General features: G+C 39.7%; 1 protein-coding gene across 2 annotated transcripts in view; it reads left to right on the top strand.

Moving 5' to 3' along the window:
- The window catches only part of Zfyve1 (zinc finger FYVE-type containing 1), a 57,088-nt gene that overhangs the window by 26,167 nt on the left and 13,166 nt on the right, over positions 1 to 17,755 (top strand). For both annotated transcript variants that reach the window (XM_047541585.1, XM_047541584.1), the window contains exons 3-4: positions 569 to 1,073; positions 7,434 to 7,648. In XM_047541585.1, coding sequence (XP_047397541.1) covers positions 569 to 1,073; positions 7,434 to 7,648 — 720 coding nt within the window. The remainder of the gene's footprint in view (positions 1 to 568; positions 1,074 to 7,433; positions 7,649 to 17,755) is intronic.

The raw sequence follows: 17,755 nt of genomic DNA, 5'->3' as shown, positions 1-17,755 counted from the left end.
TGGTTAATGATGTTGAGCATCTTTTCATGTGCTTATCAGTCATTTGCATATCTTCTTTGGAGAGATGCCTATTCAAATTCTTTGCTTATTTAAATTTTTTTTCTTTGTTGAATTGTTAAAATTCTTTATATATTCTGCACACTAGTCCCTTATCAGATACATGATGTACAGATATTTCATTCTCAGGGTTGTCTTTTCACTGCCTTGATAGTGTTCTCTGGAGCACAGATTTAAATTTTGATCAACTCTATGTCTTTTTCTTTTAAGAAACCATTGCCTAATCCAAAGTCACAAGATTAACGCCTATATTTTCTCTTAAGAGTTTTAAAATTTTGACTTTTCATTGAGCACTAAGTTATCATACTGACAGGTTTCTGTGAACCATTTGCCAAGGGCAGGAGGTGGTGGGGTTCTTAGCTTAAGACTTCCTTTCCGTCCCACCTTGACAAGGCAGTCAGGGTCCTTGAACCTAGGAAGCACTCGTCTTTGTTGTAGGTTTTTCTAACTGTTTTGCAGTTTCCATTTTCCATATTTCATTTTCTTTTCTTTCTTTTCTTCTTTTTTAAAGGTAACAAATGAAGAGGACTTTATTAGGAAATTGGACTGTAAACCTGATCAGCATCTGAAGGTGGTTTCCATTTTTGGAAATACTGGTGATGGAAAGTCTCATACCCTCAACCATACTTTCTTTTATGGCCGTGAAGTCTTCAAAACCTCCCCTGCCCAGGAGTCTTGCACAGTTGGAGTGTGGGCAGCCTATGACCCAGTCCATAAAGTAGCAGTGATAGACACAGAAGGGCTCTTGGGGGCTACCGTGAATCTAAGCCAGAGAACACGACTGTTACTTAAGGTCCTAGCCATCTCGGACCTTGTCATTTATCGAACTCATGCAGACCGGTTGCATAATGACCTCTTCAAATTCCTTGGGGATGCCTCAGAAGCTTATCTGAAGCACTTCACCAAGGAGCTGAAGGCTACCACTGCCCGCTGTGGCCTGGATGTCCCATTATCCACCCTGGGCCCTGCCGTTATTATTTTCCATGAGACTGTGCACACTCAGCTCCTGGGCTCTGGTGAGTAGATGGGTTGCTGACCTTTCCTGGGTGCAAGGAAGTGGCCATTGGGCTGCAATAGCAACTTGGTGGTGGATTGTCCGGGAAATTTTCTGCTTAGGCAAGATGAAGATGTAAGGAAGTGTTCCAAGAAGGATGAAGTGATTGGCCGTGTCAAGGATTGAGAATTGCCAGTTGGCTTTGGCAATAGAGATGTTTGGTGATCTGGATAAGATCTGTCTCCCTGGTATGGTGGGGATGAAAACATGAGCAGAGTGGGAACAAGAAAGAATAAGAGGAGGAGATTTAAGGTTGTAAGTAAATTGAACTCTGGCAGAGTTCGGTAAAGGGAAGCAGAACAGTGAAGTGGAAGCTGGAGGCTGATATACAATTTCCCTTTTTAAAATTCAAGATGGGAGATGTTACAGATATGGGGGTACTGATGAGAGTGATTGATTAGAGAGGAAACAAGACAGGTGCAAGAAAAAAAGCAGGAACACTTGCAGAGATGCACAGGTGGAAGAATTGGCCTTAGGAGCATGGACAGTTCATCCACATCAACAGGAGAAAAAGTGGAGAGTATGGATGCAGTCACAGGTAAGCAGGTAGACGGGGTGTGTGTGTGAGTGTGTGTGTGTAAAAGTTCTTGTGTTATTGTTTCTATTAGAGAAATAGGGAGCGACATCATCACCCAAGTGGGAGATGAGGGATCAGGTCCAACATGGTGATGGGACACTGGGAGGACAGTGGTATGGCTCCTTAACCGGTGATACCATTCACCTGGTCATTTAGTCAGCAGTTGACTGAGTGCATGTGTCATGTACTGAGCACTGGGGTGCAGAACTAAAAACAAAAAATTCCCACCTTTGAATAACTCCCAGTCTAATTGGGGAGACCACCTGGCATTCTGTGCCATGGCAGTTGTAGACCCTGGAGCTGTGGGAGTGCAGAGGAGGGTCTTTAGACCTTGCAGTAGGATCTCAGAGGAGGCGTGTTCGCACTCCTAGTCTTGGCTAGGTAGAGGAGGGAAGGAAGGCTATTCTGGGAAGAGCAGGTGGTTTCAAGGAGCAAGTTGTATTCAGGGACCTGGGGGAGGCTGTCAGTAGCTTCTAAAATTCCATTCCTGTCTCTTTCGATGCATTTTCCACCCGGCATCCCTCGTGATCTCTTTAAAAATTTAATTTATAATTAGGTTATGTGATAATCCTGCTCAAAACTTTTCATTGACTTTCAGTTGCACCAAAGCATAATCTAAAATCCTAAACATGGTGTCCTAAGTCTAAAGCTGTCTGTGTTGATGACATCCTTCCATAGTTACCTGCTTCACTTTCCCACTGTAAGTGTACCCATGTCTGCATGTGCCCATGAATGTGTGCCAGTGCATATACATGGACACATTCCCCCACTAGGCACATCCTCCCCTCCCCAGTACTGGGCATGGAACCCAGGGGTGCTTTACCACTGAACTACATCCATACCCCCCACCTTTTTTTTTTTTTTTTTTTTTTGAGACAGGATATTGCTAAGTTTCCAGGCTGATCTTGAACTTGCATTTCTCCTGCTTCAGCTCCAGAGTTGCTGGGGTTTGAGGCATGTACTACTGTGCCCAGCCTATACTGCTTTTCATACCTCTGCATATGCTTGTCTCCCTGCCTGGACTACTACCCCAACTAGCCATTTGTCTCTCAGTTTTAACTTGGTTCTTCCTGTAGAGCTTGGCTACCCCTGTAATGTGGTTCTTCCTGTACCCTAGTGCTTTTTCTGTTACCCATCATCCTGTTCCTTTGTGCCAGGGCGCCTGTTACATCTGAAATCATCCTGTATGTTCATTGTTGTTGGCTTTTTCCCTTTATTAGAATTGAAACAGCATGAGGGCAAGGACACTGCTTTTATTCCCTACTATATCTAAAGAGCCTGGCTGAGTGCTTGACACACAGATGTACTGAATGAACAGAATTTTTGTGTGTTTGAAGCATGTCTTGTGTATAGGAGGGGATGGTGGAGATACTTGGGGATCAGACCATGGGTAGCCATGGACTCAGTTCTCAAGTATGACAGGATCCTGAAGGATCCCCTGAAGGCTCCTAAGCAGAATTATATGATCAGATCTTATTTTCAAAAGCTCCTTTGGCACCTACTGCAGGATGGATTAGAGGGGCTTGTCTGGAGGTAGGCAAGCCAGTCAGGAGGTTTTCCTAGTATTTGAGTGAGAAGAGGTGGGCACTGGGCCAGGGCAGTGTCAGCAGGAGGGCAGTGGACAGACTAGAGTATAAAGAAGGTTGATCCCATAAACCTGGAACTAGTTGATTGTGGTAGTCCCAGTGACTCATAACTTGTGGAAAGATGAGAACTCTAAAATGTTCTGAAACCGGAGGAAAAGACTCATTGGCAAGTGACTATAAGGTAAGGAGGGGAGGTAAGATGTGCTGACTTAGGATGCCTGCGGTGACTGATACTTCTGTGCCATGTGGGATCTTTATAACTATCAGATTAGTTTTAATTTCCAGTTCAGGATTTTGAAATAATGAACTTCTCAGAAGTTGTTATTATTTGTACTTTTGCTTTGGCCATGTACTATGCTATATGTTTTTAATATAAATACTAACTTAACTGTATCTTTGTTGTTCAGCTCAAGTTAGTTGGAACCCCATTTTGTAGAACTCAGAGAGTGCTTGAATTATTTAATAAAAGAGGTTCTGGCAAAATGGTATTCAAATCAAGGTCTTCCAACTCGTAAATCCAGAGCTGTTTCTGGAATACCATTGTAGCTTCTTGAAACTTTAAGATGGAACCAGGGCCTCTAGATTTTATGCCAGGTAGGAGGGGTGCCAGAGTTGTGGATAAACTGATGATTAAGATTTTTTCTGTCTTAATGGCTGTCCTATGGAATTTCTGGTTTTCTGATCGATCTTACTGCTTTTCTGGATGGATGATTGCTAGGTAGGAGGGTAGTAGGAAAATGAATTATGGGTTGAGTATTCCTTATCCAAAATGTTTGTGACCAAAGTGTTTCAGATTTAGGATTTTGGAATATTTTCATGGACTTTACTAGTGGAATGTCCCCATTCCAAAAATCTGAAGTTAGAAATGCTCCAAAATCCAATGCTGAAAAAAATTCATAGTATTTTTAGAGTATGTCACATTTCAAATTTTCAGATTTGGGATGTCGAACCTGTTCTTGGGTTTTATAAATGAGCAGAGCCAGGACTTTTGGCAGCGGTGATTATAGGTCCAGGGAAAGATTGTGAGCTGATGGTGGGGGGAAGTGAAGGTAGCCAGATTGGGCTCCTGGGTGGCTTAGATAGAAGCCTGTGACTGCTGGGCTCTCCCCAGGGCCCTTTCTGCTACTCCCTTCAAAGGTAGCAGCTGCTGGAAAAAATTCAAGATGAGATGAGTAGAGGGAATAGCTGCAAAATTTTGCCTATTTTTCTTTGGTGTCTCTACCTTAAATTTGAGCTAATTTTAATTGAAGTGATTTTGTTTTTAAAAAAAATTAAAACAGCCTTTACCCCCAAATCACTTATTGAATCCATTTGTACCCCAAACTTTGCCCCCAGCTTCATCCTTTAAGACTAGAATTTTCAAAGCACAGAATTTTATTTTTTATTAGTATTTTTTTGGTACCTGGGATTGAACTTAGGGGCACTTAACCACTGAGCCGCATCCCCAGCCCTTTTAATTTAATGTTATTTATTTATTTATTTTTTTATTATCACAGAATAACTTTTAATTTTGAGATATTTGATTGACATGGGCAAAGGAGTGTCAAGAATCATGCAAAGTGATAGAGGGAATCTAAACTGAGATTAACGTTTTTCTTGGCACAATTTCCAAAATGGGAAGTCTTCATGTGTATTATTATTATTATTAGTTTTGCAGTGCTGGGGATTTGAACCCAGGGCCTTGTGCTTGCAAGGCAAGCACTCTACCAGCTGAGCTATTTTCCCAGTCCCATTTGTATTATTGACAGTTAACTTTATACCCCTTCTTGGAAGATATAAGGAATCTATAGGGTCCCCGGTAGCTAAAGGCTCACATTCAGAATTCATGTGCATGTATGCCCAGATGGATTTTTTCTGGCTTTCATATCAGCCCAGCAGTTGTTCTCCAACAAGGATTTACCAGTTAATGTCCAGAGAAAAAATTAACTCAAAGGAACACTGGGTCTTTAGTGTTGTATGTACCGTTGGTTGGCTTCCCTGGTGGATAAAGAGGGCAGGATAAGTTTTCCTTCTTTATTATGATCTTGTGAATGGTAGATGGGGAGGAGTTTTAGAAAAAGAAGTATAAATAATATGTAGTATTCTGCTTGTTTTCTGGGAGATCCAGTGCAGGGTAGTAAAGCAAGAAGAGCAATTAACCTGGGATTCCACTGATGGAGTCTTCTCCAGTCTCACATCAGGCATTGAGGGAAATTTTATTTTTTATTTTGAGACAGGGCCTCCCTAAGTTATTGAGACTGGCTTTGAACTTGGGATCCTCCTGCTGTAGCCTTTTTAGAGCCACTGGAATTACAGGTGTGCATCACCATGCCCAGCTCAAAGTATAGAATTTTATTTTATTTTTTGAGAAAAAGGAAAAAGAAGGTTTATTGCTTTGCTAGCGAAGGAGAAACACAGGGGACTCCTGTCCCAGAGGCTGGGATTCTCCCTATCAGCAGGAACATGGGGTTTTTAAAGTAAGATAATTCAAAGGCTACATTCCTATTCTCTGTTAGAGTTGTAATTAACTTGTTAATTTGGGAAATAGTCATTTCTGAGATCTTGTGGTATCATCCCCAAAGTCTGGGTGGCTTGTTTCTGTGGTGGGTGTGTACAAGAACAGATCAATCTGCCTAAAATGGGGGAAGAAAGGTAATCCTGTTTCTCCTGAGATTAGGGAGGGATAGAGATTGGGGAGGAGCAGTGAGAGAGGAAGAGAAAGAAACATGTCCATTTTAAAAATAAATTGCAAAATTTATGATTACACAAATGGTATGCCTTTACACCATGTACAGACAGAGAAACAACATGTATCCCATTTGTTTACAATAAAAAAAAATAAAAAAAAAATAAATTGCAGTGGCAGAGCAGCAAGGGCTACATTCAAAGCATAAAGTATTAGTACTGGAAGTCAGTATGGTATACTGTCTATCTAATCAGTGATAGCTTATTATCTCAACTCACGTTGTTTTATTAGAAGCAGTACTTCTGCAAAACACTAACTGGCCACACTCAAAAAGTTTATAAGGAAAATACAAAATAATGAAATTTGTGTAATAGCTATGAACCAAGAAAAATGATTCTTATAATATTAAACCTTTCAAAGTATAGAATTTTAAATGTTTATTAGTAAGTGGTTAAATATCTCCACAGCATGGGAGAGAGTTTCATAACAATGACAGATTCAGTATAAGGTAATAACATTGCAAGTACATTTGGTCAGAGGCAAATAAACTTCCCTAATATTGATTGAACTCTAGTTACCTCCGAGTAGAAGTGAGCTGAGCCCATAAGTATCTTTGCTTTTATGCTTTGACATGCATAGACTTTTTGTTTACTTATTTTTTCATTTTTATTTAGCTTTGTCTTTTCCCCACTGTGGGGGATTGAACCTAAGGGAGCTCTACCACTGAGCTACACTCCCAACAGTTTTGTTTTGTTTTGTTTTTTTTTTTTTTTTGAGACCAGGTCTTGCTAGTTTGCCCAGGCTGGCCTCCAATTTGATATCCTCCTGCCTCAGCCTCCTGAATAGCTGGAATTTCGGGCTTTGCCAACATACCTGGCTAGATTTTTCTGACAGTGAGCACATTTTAGAAAAGACATTTCCTTGCAGTATAATGTACATATAGAAAAATACACATTGTATCAAAGTATGTAGTGTGAAGTTTTCACTACCTGTACACACCCATGTAATCACTACCAGATCATGAAACACCCACATCCTCTTTATAGAAGCCCTCCTCTTGCTCCTTTCCAGGAAAAATAACTTAAATTCTAATAGCATATTAGTTCTCTCTCTGTGTGTGTGTACTTTATATTTATGGAGGCACCTTATGTCTTACTCTTCTTTTGGTACTGAGGATTGAACTCAGGGGTGCTTAAGCACCGAGTCACATCCTCAGCCTCCCTCACCCACCCCTTTTTTGAAACAGGGTCTTGCCAAGTTGCGTAGGGCCTTGATAACTTACCGAGGCTGACTTTGAACTTGTGATCCTCTTGTGTCAGCCTCCCAAATTGTTGGGATTACACATGTGCACTGCTGTGCCTGGCTGTCTTAGTTTTATAGTGTGTGTGTGTGTGTGTGTGTGTGTGTGTGTGTGTGCACGCACATGTGCACACACATTCTGAGGATTGAACCCAGGGGACTCACTGCTCACATGTCTTGTTTCTGCTTGTCTAGATCACCCGTCAGAGGTGCCAGAGAAGCTCATCCAGGACCGGTTCCGGAAGCTAGGGCGCTTTCCCGAAGCCTTTAGCTCCATTCACTACAAGGGAACGAGGACCTACAACCCCCCCACAGACTTTTCTGGGCTTCGGCGTGCTTTGGAGCAGCAGCTAGAGAACAACACCACCCGTTCTCCCCGTCACCCTGGGGTCATCTTCAAAGCCCTGAAGGTCAGTTGGCTCTTGCCCAAGTGCTTCTCATGGGGGTGCCAGTGGGCAATGAGAACACTCAGTCCTCCAGCTTTCTTGGTGCAGGTGTCTGGAAGGCTGGGGTGGAAAGAGACAAGGCTGTTATGTGAGTAGAGTTGCACCTGTCTCAGGCCTTCATGAGAAGTCGTGAATCTCCTCATGCTAGGAGTATGGAGGAATCTTGAGTGATAGTAAAAAAGTTGGTAGAGTGTCACTTTGGGGAAAAACTAGGAGAAAACATTCATTTCTGGGTGGTTTGGTCCAGTGTTGGTGAGTTGACCTTTGGTTGAGGCTCAGTTTGTGCTTTCTGTTTTCTTTATGTTGACTTGCTTATTTTTTCTTACCTGTCCTAGCCTGTTTTCCATTGCTTTAACAAAATACCTGAGACTGGCTAATTGATAAAAAGCCGGGGTGTACTTTCTCACAGTTCTGAGGCAGGGAAGTTCAAGAGCATTGTGCTGGAATCTGGTTAGCATTTTTTAGGGCCACCTTGATGCATTATAACATGGTAGAGGGCATCACATGGTGACACAGAGCAAGTGTTCCAGAGGAAGCTTGCTTTTATTACAAAGCTGCTCCCTTGATAATTCATTAATCCATTACATGAATGAGCTAATCCATTCATTTGTCCCCAAGAGGTCTCATCTCTAAATACCATTAGCATATGAATTCAGGCATTAAGTTTCTAACTCAAAAAATTTGGGGGATATAGTTCAAGCCATAACATCACTTAAATTAATTTAGATAAGAGGGAAGTTTTTTGTTATCACTATAAATGGAAAACTTGTATCACAGTTAAAAAATTATCAAGACAAAACCAACACAGTTGTATGACAATAATAACACTGCTTATTACATACTAAAGTTCAGAGCAGTATGTATGGAGTGATTCATTTAATCCTTACACCAACTTCATAAGTTAAGTACTATTAGCCTCATTTTGAAGATGGGAAAGTGGCACAAAGCAATGCAGTAATTACATTTACAGTTACAGTTATCAAGTGACAGCAGTTTATTCTAGATCTCCTCCTCATAACCACAAAGGTTGTACAGACTCTCAGCAAATAAAATAACATTATTTCTGAGTAAGTGACTCTTGCCCATGGAAGATTCTGAGACTTGGGGCCCAGCTTTTCTTTACTTAAAAGGGAGATAAACATGTATGGAGAGGATAGACAAACTATTAAATGTGTGAGACCTTCTTCTTAATAGATTCTGAAAATTTGAAAATGAATTGGAAAGGGGATAATTTTTGCTGTGAAATTTGATGTTAATCAAATAGGATAGATTCAAACTAAAAAGCTTTTTCTCAGCAAAGGAAACAATCAAGAATGTGAGAAGAGAGCCTACAGAGTGGGAGAAAATCTTTTCCACACATACTTTAGAGCACTAATCTCCAAAATTTATAAAGAACTTAAAAAACTTTATACCAAAAATACAAAGAACCCAATCAGTATATGGGCTAAGGAACTAGGCAGACACTTCACAGAAGAAGATATACATGTATCAATAAATACATGAAAAAGTGTTCATCATCTCTAGTAATTAGAGAAATGCAAATTAAAACCACCCTAAGATTTCTTCTAACTCCAATTAGAATGGCTGTTATCAAGAACACATGGACTGGGGAGATAGCTCAGTTGGTAGAGTGGTGGCCTCGCAAGCCTGGGTTCAATCCCCAGCACTGCAAAAAAAAAAAAAAAAAAAAAAAAAAGAACAACACAAACAATAATAAATGTTGATGTGGATGTGGGGAAAAGGTACACTCATACATTGTTGGTGGAGTTGCAAATTGGTGCTACCACTCTGGAAAGCAGTATGGAGATTTCTCAGAAAACTTGGAATAGATCCACCATGTAATCCAGTTATCCCACTCCTTGGTTTATACGCAAAGGACTTTAAAATCAGCATACTACAGTGGTGTAGCCACATAAATGTTTATAGCTGCTCAATTTACAGTAGCTAGATTGTGGAACCAACCTAGATGCCCTTCAATTGACGAATGGATAAAGAAACTGTGGTATATATACACAATGGAATATTACTCAGTCATAAAGAAGAATCAAATTATGGTATTTGCTGGTAAATGGATGAAGTTGGAAAATATCATGCTAAGTGAAATAGGCCAAGCCCCCAAACCAAAGGCTGAATGTTTTCTCTGATAAGTTCATGACCATACATAACGAGGTGGGGTGTAGGGGAGGAAGAGAAGAATGAAGGAACTTTGGATGGTGTAGAGGAAAATGGGGTGGAAGCAGGTGGGGGAAGGAAAGATAGTAGACTGAGACAAATAGTATTACCTTATGTATATGTGTGAGTACATGAATGGTGTGACTCTACGTTGTACAACCATAGAAATGAAAAGGCATACCCCATTTGTGTACAATGAATCAAAATGCAGTCTGTAAAAATTAAAAAAAATAAATAAAAGAATCTTGGGGTCTGGGGCTGAAGCTCAGTGGCAAAGTGCTTGCCTAGCATGTGTGAGGCACTGGGTTCAATCCTTAGCACCACATTAAAAATATACAAATAAAATAAAGCCATTCTGTCCAACTACAACTGCAAAAATTAAAAAAAAAAAAAAAAAAAAAAAAAGCACCTTGCTGTTCTGTAGTCTGTTTCCTCTGTAGCACTTCCTGATGGAAGGTGCTTGCTTCTTTGCAACACAGAGCCTACCACCTCCTCCAGACCCTCCTGGGTGGGCTCCTAGCCCTGCATCCATGCTAGTTGCTACATAATCTATCTGAGGCCATAGGGATTAATCTGGTGCCCTTTCTTTATCAAATAGCATGTTAGGCCTCACAACTATTCCGGTAGAAAGAGATCACTTTTGGATATTGTCATCTTGCTTCTCCACTGGTGTTGTGCTGCTGTACCATTCCTATATTGTCAGTGTCGTCATTTGGCAAGAAATTCTTGAAACAGTGGCAGTGGAGGTAGAGAATAGTTTAGCTGGTTACTGTGATTTGGGGTGTTACTAAGTAAGCACTTGGACCACTGAGCTGCACCTTCAGCCAAACTTAATAAGAGACTTGGGGCATTAGATTATTGAAAATTGTCATTTACAAATTGGTTAGGATACATATATGGAAATGACATTCAAACCCATTATATATTATAATTGGCTTATAATAATATAATGTCATTAATCATAATATATATATACATAATATATACAGGTATTATGTGTGTATATGCTTAATATAATAGATAAAAATATATATGTATACACACATTATTTGTGGTACTGGGGATTGAACAACGTGCTAGGCAAATGCTTTACCACTGAACTACATCCTTGGCCCTTTTTAAATTTAGTTTTTAGACAAGGTCTCATGAAGTTGCTCAGGCTGGCTTTGATCTTGTGATACTACTCCTACAGCTGCCTGATACCTGGGATTATGGTCATGTGCCACTGTGCATGGCCAGAACACATCTTAACATGTTAAAATGTTAATAGTGGCTGTCCTTAGGGGAAAGATCATGGTTGGCCTTTGTTTTTATTGTTATCCTCTCCTCTGCTACATTTTTTATACTGAGCACATATTACTTAGGTAAACCAGAAGGATATGAATTTAGACAAATGCAATAGAAATTGACCATTGAAAAAACTCATAAAACTAGACTTCTTATTTCTATAATGATACCCATGACTTTTAAATATGTGTATATATTTTAACAGTGGAAATCTTTTGCATTCCTGTCATATAATGTATTTAGCATATAATCCTATTTAAGTGTTTTTTGTATTTTTGGTATCTTTTTCTCTTTTGTCTGTTTCCAGTACTTCCAAGAATTTTACTTCAACCTAATCTCTTGCCTTAAATATATACTTAATTCACCATTCTTTGTAATTACTTATCAGCTTGATCCCCTGAGAACACTGTTTCTTTTTGCAGTTGACTTTGTGCACACACTTTGTGCACACTATTAACATGACTACAGGCTCAGGCCAGAGGACAGGAATGGGGTGGCCTCTAGGGCAGTGCTGAGTTGGATGGGTTTTGGAGAGAGGGCAGGGGGAAATGTTGACAGGATGATTGGAACTAGGGATCAAGATGACCAGTTTGTTGGAGTACAGAGACATGGAAAGGATAAGAAAGGGTTAGGACAAAGGGGATTGGTTCCTTTGTGCATACACTGATTTGTTTGACCTCTTGAACTTAAAAGGTCTGCAGAGGGTCATAGTGTAAACAATTAGTCAAACAGGGCAAATTGTATATGCGGGTTTTCTACAAGTTTGAAACTGTATCAAAATGAAAGTTTCTCTCTCTCTCTCTCTCTCTCACTCTCACACACACACACACACACATAGATTTGAGGCTTTTGCATAGTAGTTAAAAGTTTGGGCTGTGGAATCAGATTGACTTATGTTGGAATCCCAGTTCTACCTCTTACCAGTTGCTTGGTCTTGGGAAATTAGTTTATTTATTCAACAAATAAATGAATGCATTTATATGCCAGGTAGAGTTTGAAATGCTGAAAATGTGGTAAATAAAAGACCAAAAAAAAAAAAAAAAAAAAAAAAAAAGACTTTTTCTGTTCTTTTCCCTTATTTATTTATTTTTTTGTGGTGCTGGGAATCGAACCCAGGGCCTTGTGCACGCAAGGCAAGTGCTTTACCAACTGAGCTATCTCCTCAGCCCTTCCCTTATCTTAAAAAAGGGTAATAGAGTGTTCCTAACAAGTTGAGGTGGGAATTAAATGAGAATTTGATTAAGAAACAGAATTTTTGGCATATAACACATGTTCCATGGATGTTAGCTACTGTGAATAATTTGGATATGAAAATTATATTTGAATAACTCATGACATACCATCTTTTAGTTAGAATTTCAGATTAAAACTGTACTTAGATGCAGTGACTCAAAGGATAGAAGATTATACCTAATGAATGCAAATATTCTCAAAAAAGACTGAGTCCTTGCTATGGTATACTTGGGACTGTAAATCTGATCACTACGAATTCAAAGGTGAACAGGCCAGTGGCTGGATTGTAGCATTTCCTTAGCTCTTCTCTAAATAGCCCAGTTTAATGCTTAATTAAGACCACCAGATATAGAGTGCTCAAAGCAGTAATTGGTGCTCAGGGATCTTCCCCTCAGGAGTCTTGGATGTCTTACTTACCCCAGGCCAGTTTGTTAGGCTTGGGGTTTTGAGAAAGATCCTTAACACTGTTTTCTTAACAAAGTGATATATGATTCATGAAGCTCTCTGTGATTAAAATGAGCCAGGGCAGCTGGAATTTTGATCATTCTTAGTAACTCTTGTCCTTAGTTTCACCTGGACCTGTTTTTTTTCCTGCCCTCTGAGGTAGGGACTCTACTGTGCTGTACTGAGATGTGGGACCTACTCCTCCTGTCTATGGGAAGGAGTGACCTGTTTAGGTGTGTCGTTTGGGTTCTCCCTGGGGAATTGTACAGTTTTTGTAACTTACCTGAATCCTTGAAAAGATTGTTTTTCCTTTTTGTTTCTAACCACCTTCAAGTTTGAAGTGATTGATTCTCTGATGATCACTAATAGAAAAAGCTACCTTCAAGGTCTGTTAGGTAAACTGACCAAATAATGTTTTATTGCTGTTAAAATTGACTCTTAACTGAAGTCTTTGTAGTTCATAGCAGTGTATAAAGTAATAGATGTCCGTTCTTCTCCACTAATTTTTTATTTTCTTTTATGCTGGTATATTTATTTTTAGAAGTAGCTATTCATCCTTTTGGAGATAAGAGTGGGGGTGGGGGACTGGGGTTGTGGCTCAGTGGTAGAGCACTTGCCTAGCATGTGTGAGGCCCTGGGTTCGATTCTCAGCACCACATATAAATAAATTAAATAAAGGTCCATCGACAACAAGAAAAAATACTAAAAAAAAAAAAAAAAAAAAAGAGTGAGGGTGGACATAAACAGAAAAATTATCAATGCTTCCTTGGCTTCCTGTATCTCCATTTTTCTCTTTCCCTCTTTATATTCTTTACTTTTCAGTTCTCATTAACTCACTGAATAAACACTTTGAGAAGACTAGGATGTGTTTTAATATGATTTATACAATTTTGGGGTTTGGGGACATAGGTCTGTGATAGGGTGCTTGCGTAGTACACATGAGGCCTTTGGTATTCAGCACCACACACGCACAACACACAAATACTAGGTGATTCTTTGCTACTTATTTTGAAAAGAATTTGATCATGATGTATGAATGTGTAGTTATATGTCATGCTTTTTTAATGGAACATTGAAGCCTAGCGTTATTTCTGTGTCATTAAATGCTGTATGAAAACATGACTTTTAAACAACTTCATGCTTTTTTCATCTGCATGGAGGGATCATTTTTTACCCTTAGTAATTCTATCCTTTTATTAACAGTGGTTTCCATTTTTTCCTGCTATATTTTCCATGTATGTAATGGTATTTTTCCATATCCTGCTTGTTTCCTTAGGATGAATAACTGCTCCTACTTCTGCTGACCAGCCCTTATGGAGTGCTTTCTCTATGCCATGTCCTGTAGACCACTGTACTTCATATATATTATTAATTCCTTTGCTTCTCATACAACTCTGAGACAAGGATACTGAGGCACAGGTTAATTAGTTTATGTGAGGTAACTTATCAAGTATGTGGTGGAGAATTTGAACTGGATTATCTGGCTTCCAAGAACTATAATTTATTTATTTAAAAAAATTTTTTTGGTATTGGGGATTGAACCTAGGGACACTTAACCACTGAGCCACATCCCCAGTTCTTATATTTTTTATTTTGAGATGGTATATTGCTAAGTTGCTTAGGGCCTTGACAAGTTGTTGAGGCTGACTTTGAGTTTGTGATCATTTTGACTCAGCCTCCTGAGTTGCTGGATTATAGGTATGTGCCACCGTGCCTGGTCCCAAGAACTTTTTAAAAAAATATTTTTGACTGTAAATGGACACACAATATCTTCATTTATTTTTTTATGTGGTACTGAGAATTGAACCCAGTGCCTCACACATGGTGGGCCAAGTGCTCTACCACTGAGCCACAACCCCAGCCCCACAAGAACTTTTGAATCTGTGTTGTAATCTGTCTCAATCGTTAATCCACTTCTAAGGTCAGAGGTGTGTGTGTATGTGTGTGCATGCTGGAGTTTGAACCTAATGCCTGGCACATGCCAGACAAGTTATCTGCCAATGAGCTACATACCCCAAAAGTTTTTGTGCTGGGTGTGATGGTGTATGCCTTTAATCCCAGTGGCTCAGGAGGCTGAAGCAGGAGGATTGCAGGTTCGAAGCCAGCCTCAGCAAGTCTATAAGCAATGTAATGAGACCCTGTCTCAAAACAAAAAATAAAAAGGACTGGGGATGTCACTCAGTGGCCAAGTACCTTTGGATTCAATCACTGGAACCAAAATAAAGTTTTTGATTTCCATTGCCACTTGCTTTTAGAAGGGGCATTCCTATATATTGTATTTGAGTGTTTTGTTTACTTTAATTAAAAAAAAGATATCCTGTTAAAAATTATAAAAGCAGCTGAGTGCAGTAGTGCATGCCTATAATTCCAGTAACTTGGGAAGCTGAGACAGGAGAATCACACGTTTGAGGCCAGCTTGGGTAACTTACTGAGACTTGTCTCAAAATAAAAATGGGCTGAGGGTATAGTTCAGAGTTAGAGTGTCCTTGGGTTCAATTCTTATGAGAAAAAAAATCATAAAAGCGGTGTGTATTTGTGATAAACAGTTCAAGTTGCCCAAAAAAGTGAAACACAAGTGAAGTCCTCTTCCCTTTTCCTTTCCCATCTACCCACCCTCACTCGGTGGGAGTAACCGTTGCTTTTACTTTTCAGTATATATTTAGAAGTTTTCAGTGCTATATAATGCATACATAAGTATATGTATGTAATGTATACATTTTTCTTCCTAAATAAATGGGCCCATACAGAAGTTAAATACTTTTCTTGTTCCCTGTGTCCTGTTTTCACTCTGCAGATAACTGTTATTGGTAGTTTATTGTATGTGCTTCTAAAAAATTTCAGTGTCCTGTAAATGCACACATATATATTGTATATTTTTTTCCTTTGTTAATGCTGTCATATACCACTCATACTTGTCTAGGAAAAACAAAATAATTCATTCAACTTCTCTTATTTTGTATTCACAACACAGATCACTACTGATACCAGATGTTGGGTCCCTTTATGTGCCTGAGAATGGTTTCCTTGCTGATAGGATCACTTGTTTCTATCATTGAACCACTTTGTGGCCTCCAGGCCCCAGCACCATTTTTTCTAGGTGGGCTATTTCCTATTACTTTGCTCAGGATCCACAGTAGCACCAATCCAGATACCTATAAAACATACCTTCACTGAGCAGGCTAATCTATTTAAGGGAAACAGATGCACAGGTCCCAACTGAATAGGGAAATTAATATTGAGTAAACTGTGGTTGTCAGTACTTATATCGTTCTGAATAACTGGGAGAACCATTTTAAAGTTGAATTCCTATAGGTTTCATGTAATACCTTCTTTAGCCTCTGATCACTAAATGTAGAAACTCCGACTTTCCAATTCCCTCAGATCAGGAAGCATCTCTTAAGTATTTATAAAATTGTTGATGTTTGTTGCAGGTGGCATTGTTGATTATAGAAGAAATGTCAATTTTGAATCAGGAATTTCACTGCTAGCTCCTGATGACTGGAGTTAACCTTTATAGGTACAATAGAAAGAGGCATACTGTTGCCAAGGCAACTGAAGTTCAAGATCATCTGGTCTCCAGGCAACCTTTTCTAGACTTGCCTCAAATATTTTCCAGGCACTCTCAGGAGAGGCCCTTCCCTGCCTTCCCCTTCCAGCTTTGGGACCTCAGGGAGAGCCCAAGAAACCATGGAATGATGTGAGATTTGGACCTTTTTTTCCCCCGAGGTGCTGGGAATTGAACCCAGGCTCTAATGCATGCACTCTACTGAGCTATATCCCCAGCCCCAGGTTTGGCATTCAACTGGCAAAATACTTGGATCAGGTGGTAGGTTATTCTAAATTGAAAAGAAAAATCAGATTATAGAAAAATGTGGGCAGTTTCTCCCTATCCTTGTGTCTTTTACCAGTTACTGTTATGGTCTCAATACTTTTTGATTCTTGTAAGGCTTTCTGAGGCTTGTCAGAGTCTGATTCACTATTATCAGTGTGTGACTTGTGAAAGAAGTGACATAGTTGTGCTCTTACCCAGTATGTGAGAGGGAGGGTGACCAGTGTCTGAAGTGATAGGGCTGGTTTGTCTAAGAGCTCTTCTCTTTCTGATGTCATAAGAGGTTACTGTTGCCTTGGGCAACATAAACCAACAGTTAATTTGTCTAGGGCAGAGAATGATGGTAGTTCTAAGGGCATGAGTACTATGGGAAATTCTGCTGTGGATTGTTTCATGCCAGGCCTTGAGATACCTAAAAATGTACTGGGTGTGGTGCTGTGGGCTTATAATTCCAGCTACTTGAGAGATTGAGACTGTGGCAATTTAGTGAGACCCTGTTTCTCAAAAGAAAAAATAAAAAGGGCAGGAAATGTAACGCACAGTGCCCCTAGGTTCAATCCCCAGTATCACTTACTTAATAAATAAAATTAAGATTAAAAAATAAAAAAGGCTAGGAGTGTTGCTTAGTGACAGAGTGCTTGCCTAGCATTCTTGAAACCCTGGGTAGAGTCACCAGTATTTGGGAGAAGGAAAAAAAAAAGTTATCAGTAATTCGGCTAGTTAGGGAGTAGTTAGCTTAAAGTTGGAAGGACCTGTGGCATGGGATGAAGCCTGGGACCAGGAAGGAACAGCAGCAGTTGGTTTGTGAGTGGGGGCTTGGTCTAGGCCACATCATTCTAAAGGTCCTAATTGAGTACCTGTGGAGACCAATGCTGGGATTTGGAGGAGGGTACAAAGGTAAGGAACTTCTTTCATAGCAGCTATGATCTGGTTTGGAAGGTAAAATACAATAAAATAGACCCATACCTTGCACTGCTGTCTACTTAATATCTAGTTTAGGTGTTGAGAACCTAGGGGCTTCAGAGAGGGAAGAGGAATATTGGTTTCAGTGGTTGGGAAGGGTTTATTGGAAGAGGTAAGACCAAAATAATCTCTGAAGGATGGGT

The sequence above is a fragment of the Sciurus carolinensis genome, chromosome 2 (assembly GCF_902686445.1).
Source record: "Sciurus carolinensis chromosome 2, mSciCar1.2, whole genome shotgun sequence".
Taxonomy (NCBI): domain Eukaryota; kingdom Metazoa; phylum Chordata; class Mammalia; order Rodentia; family Sciuridae; genus Sciurus; species Sciurus carolinensis.
This window is presented reverse-complemented; position numbering and strand designations above follow the sequence as displayed.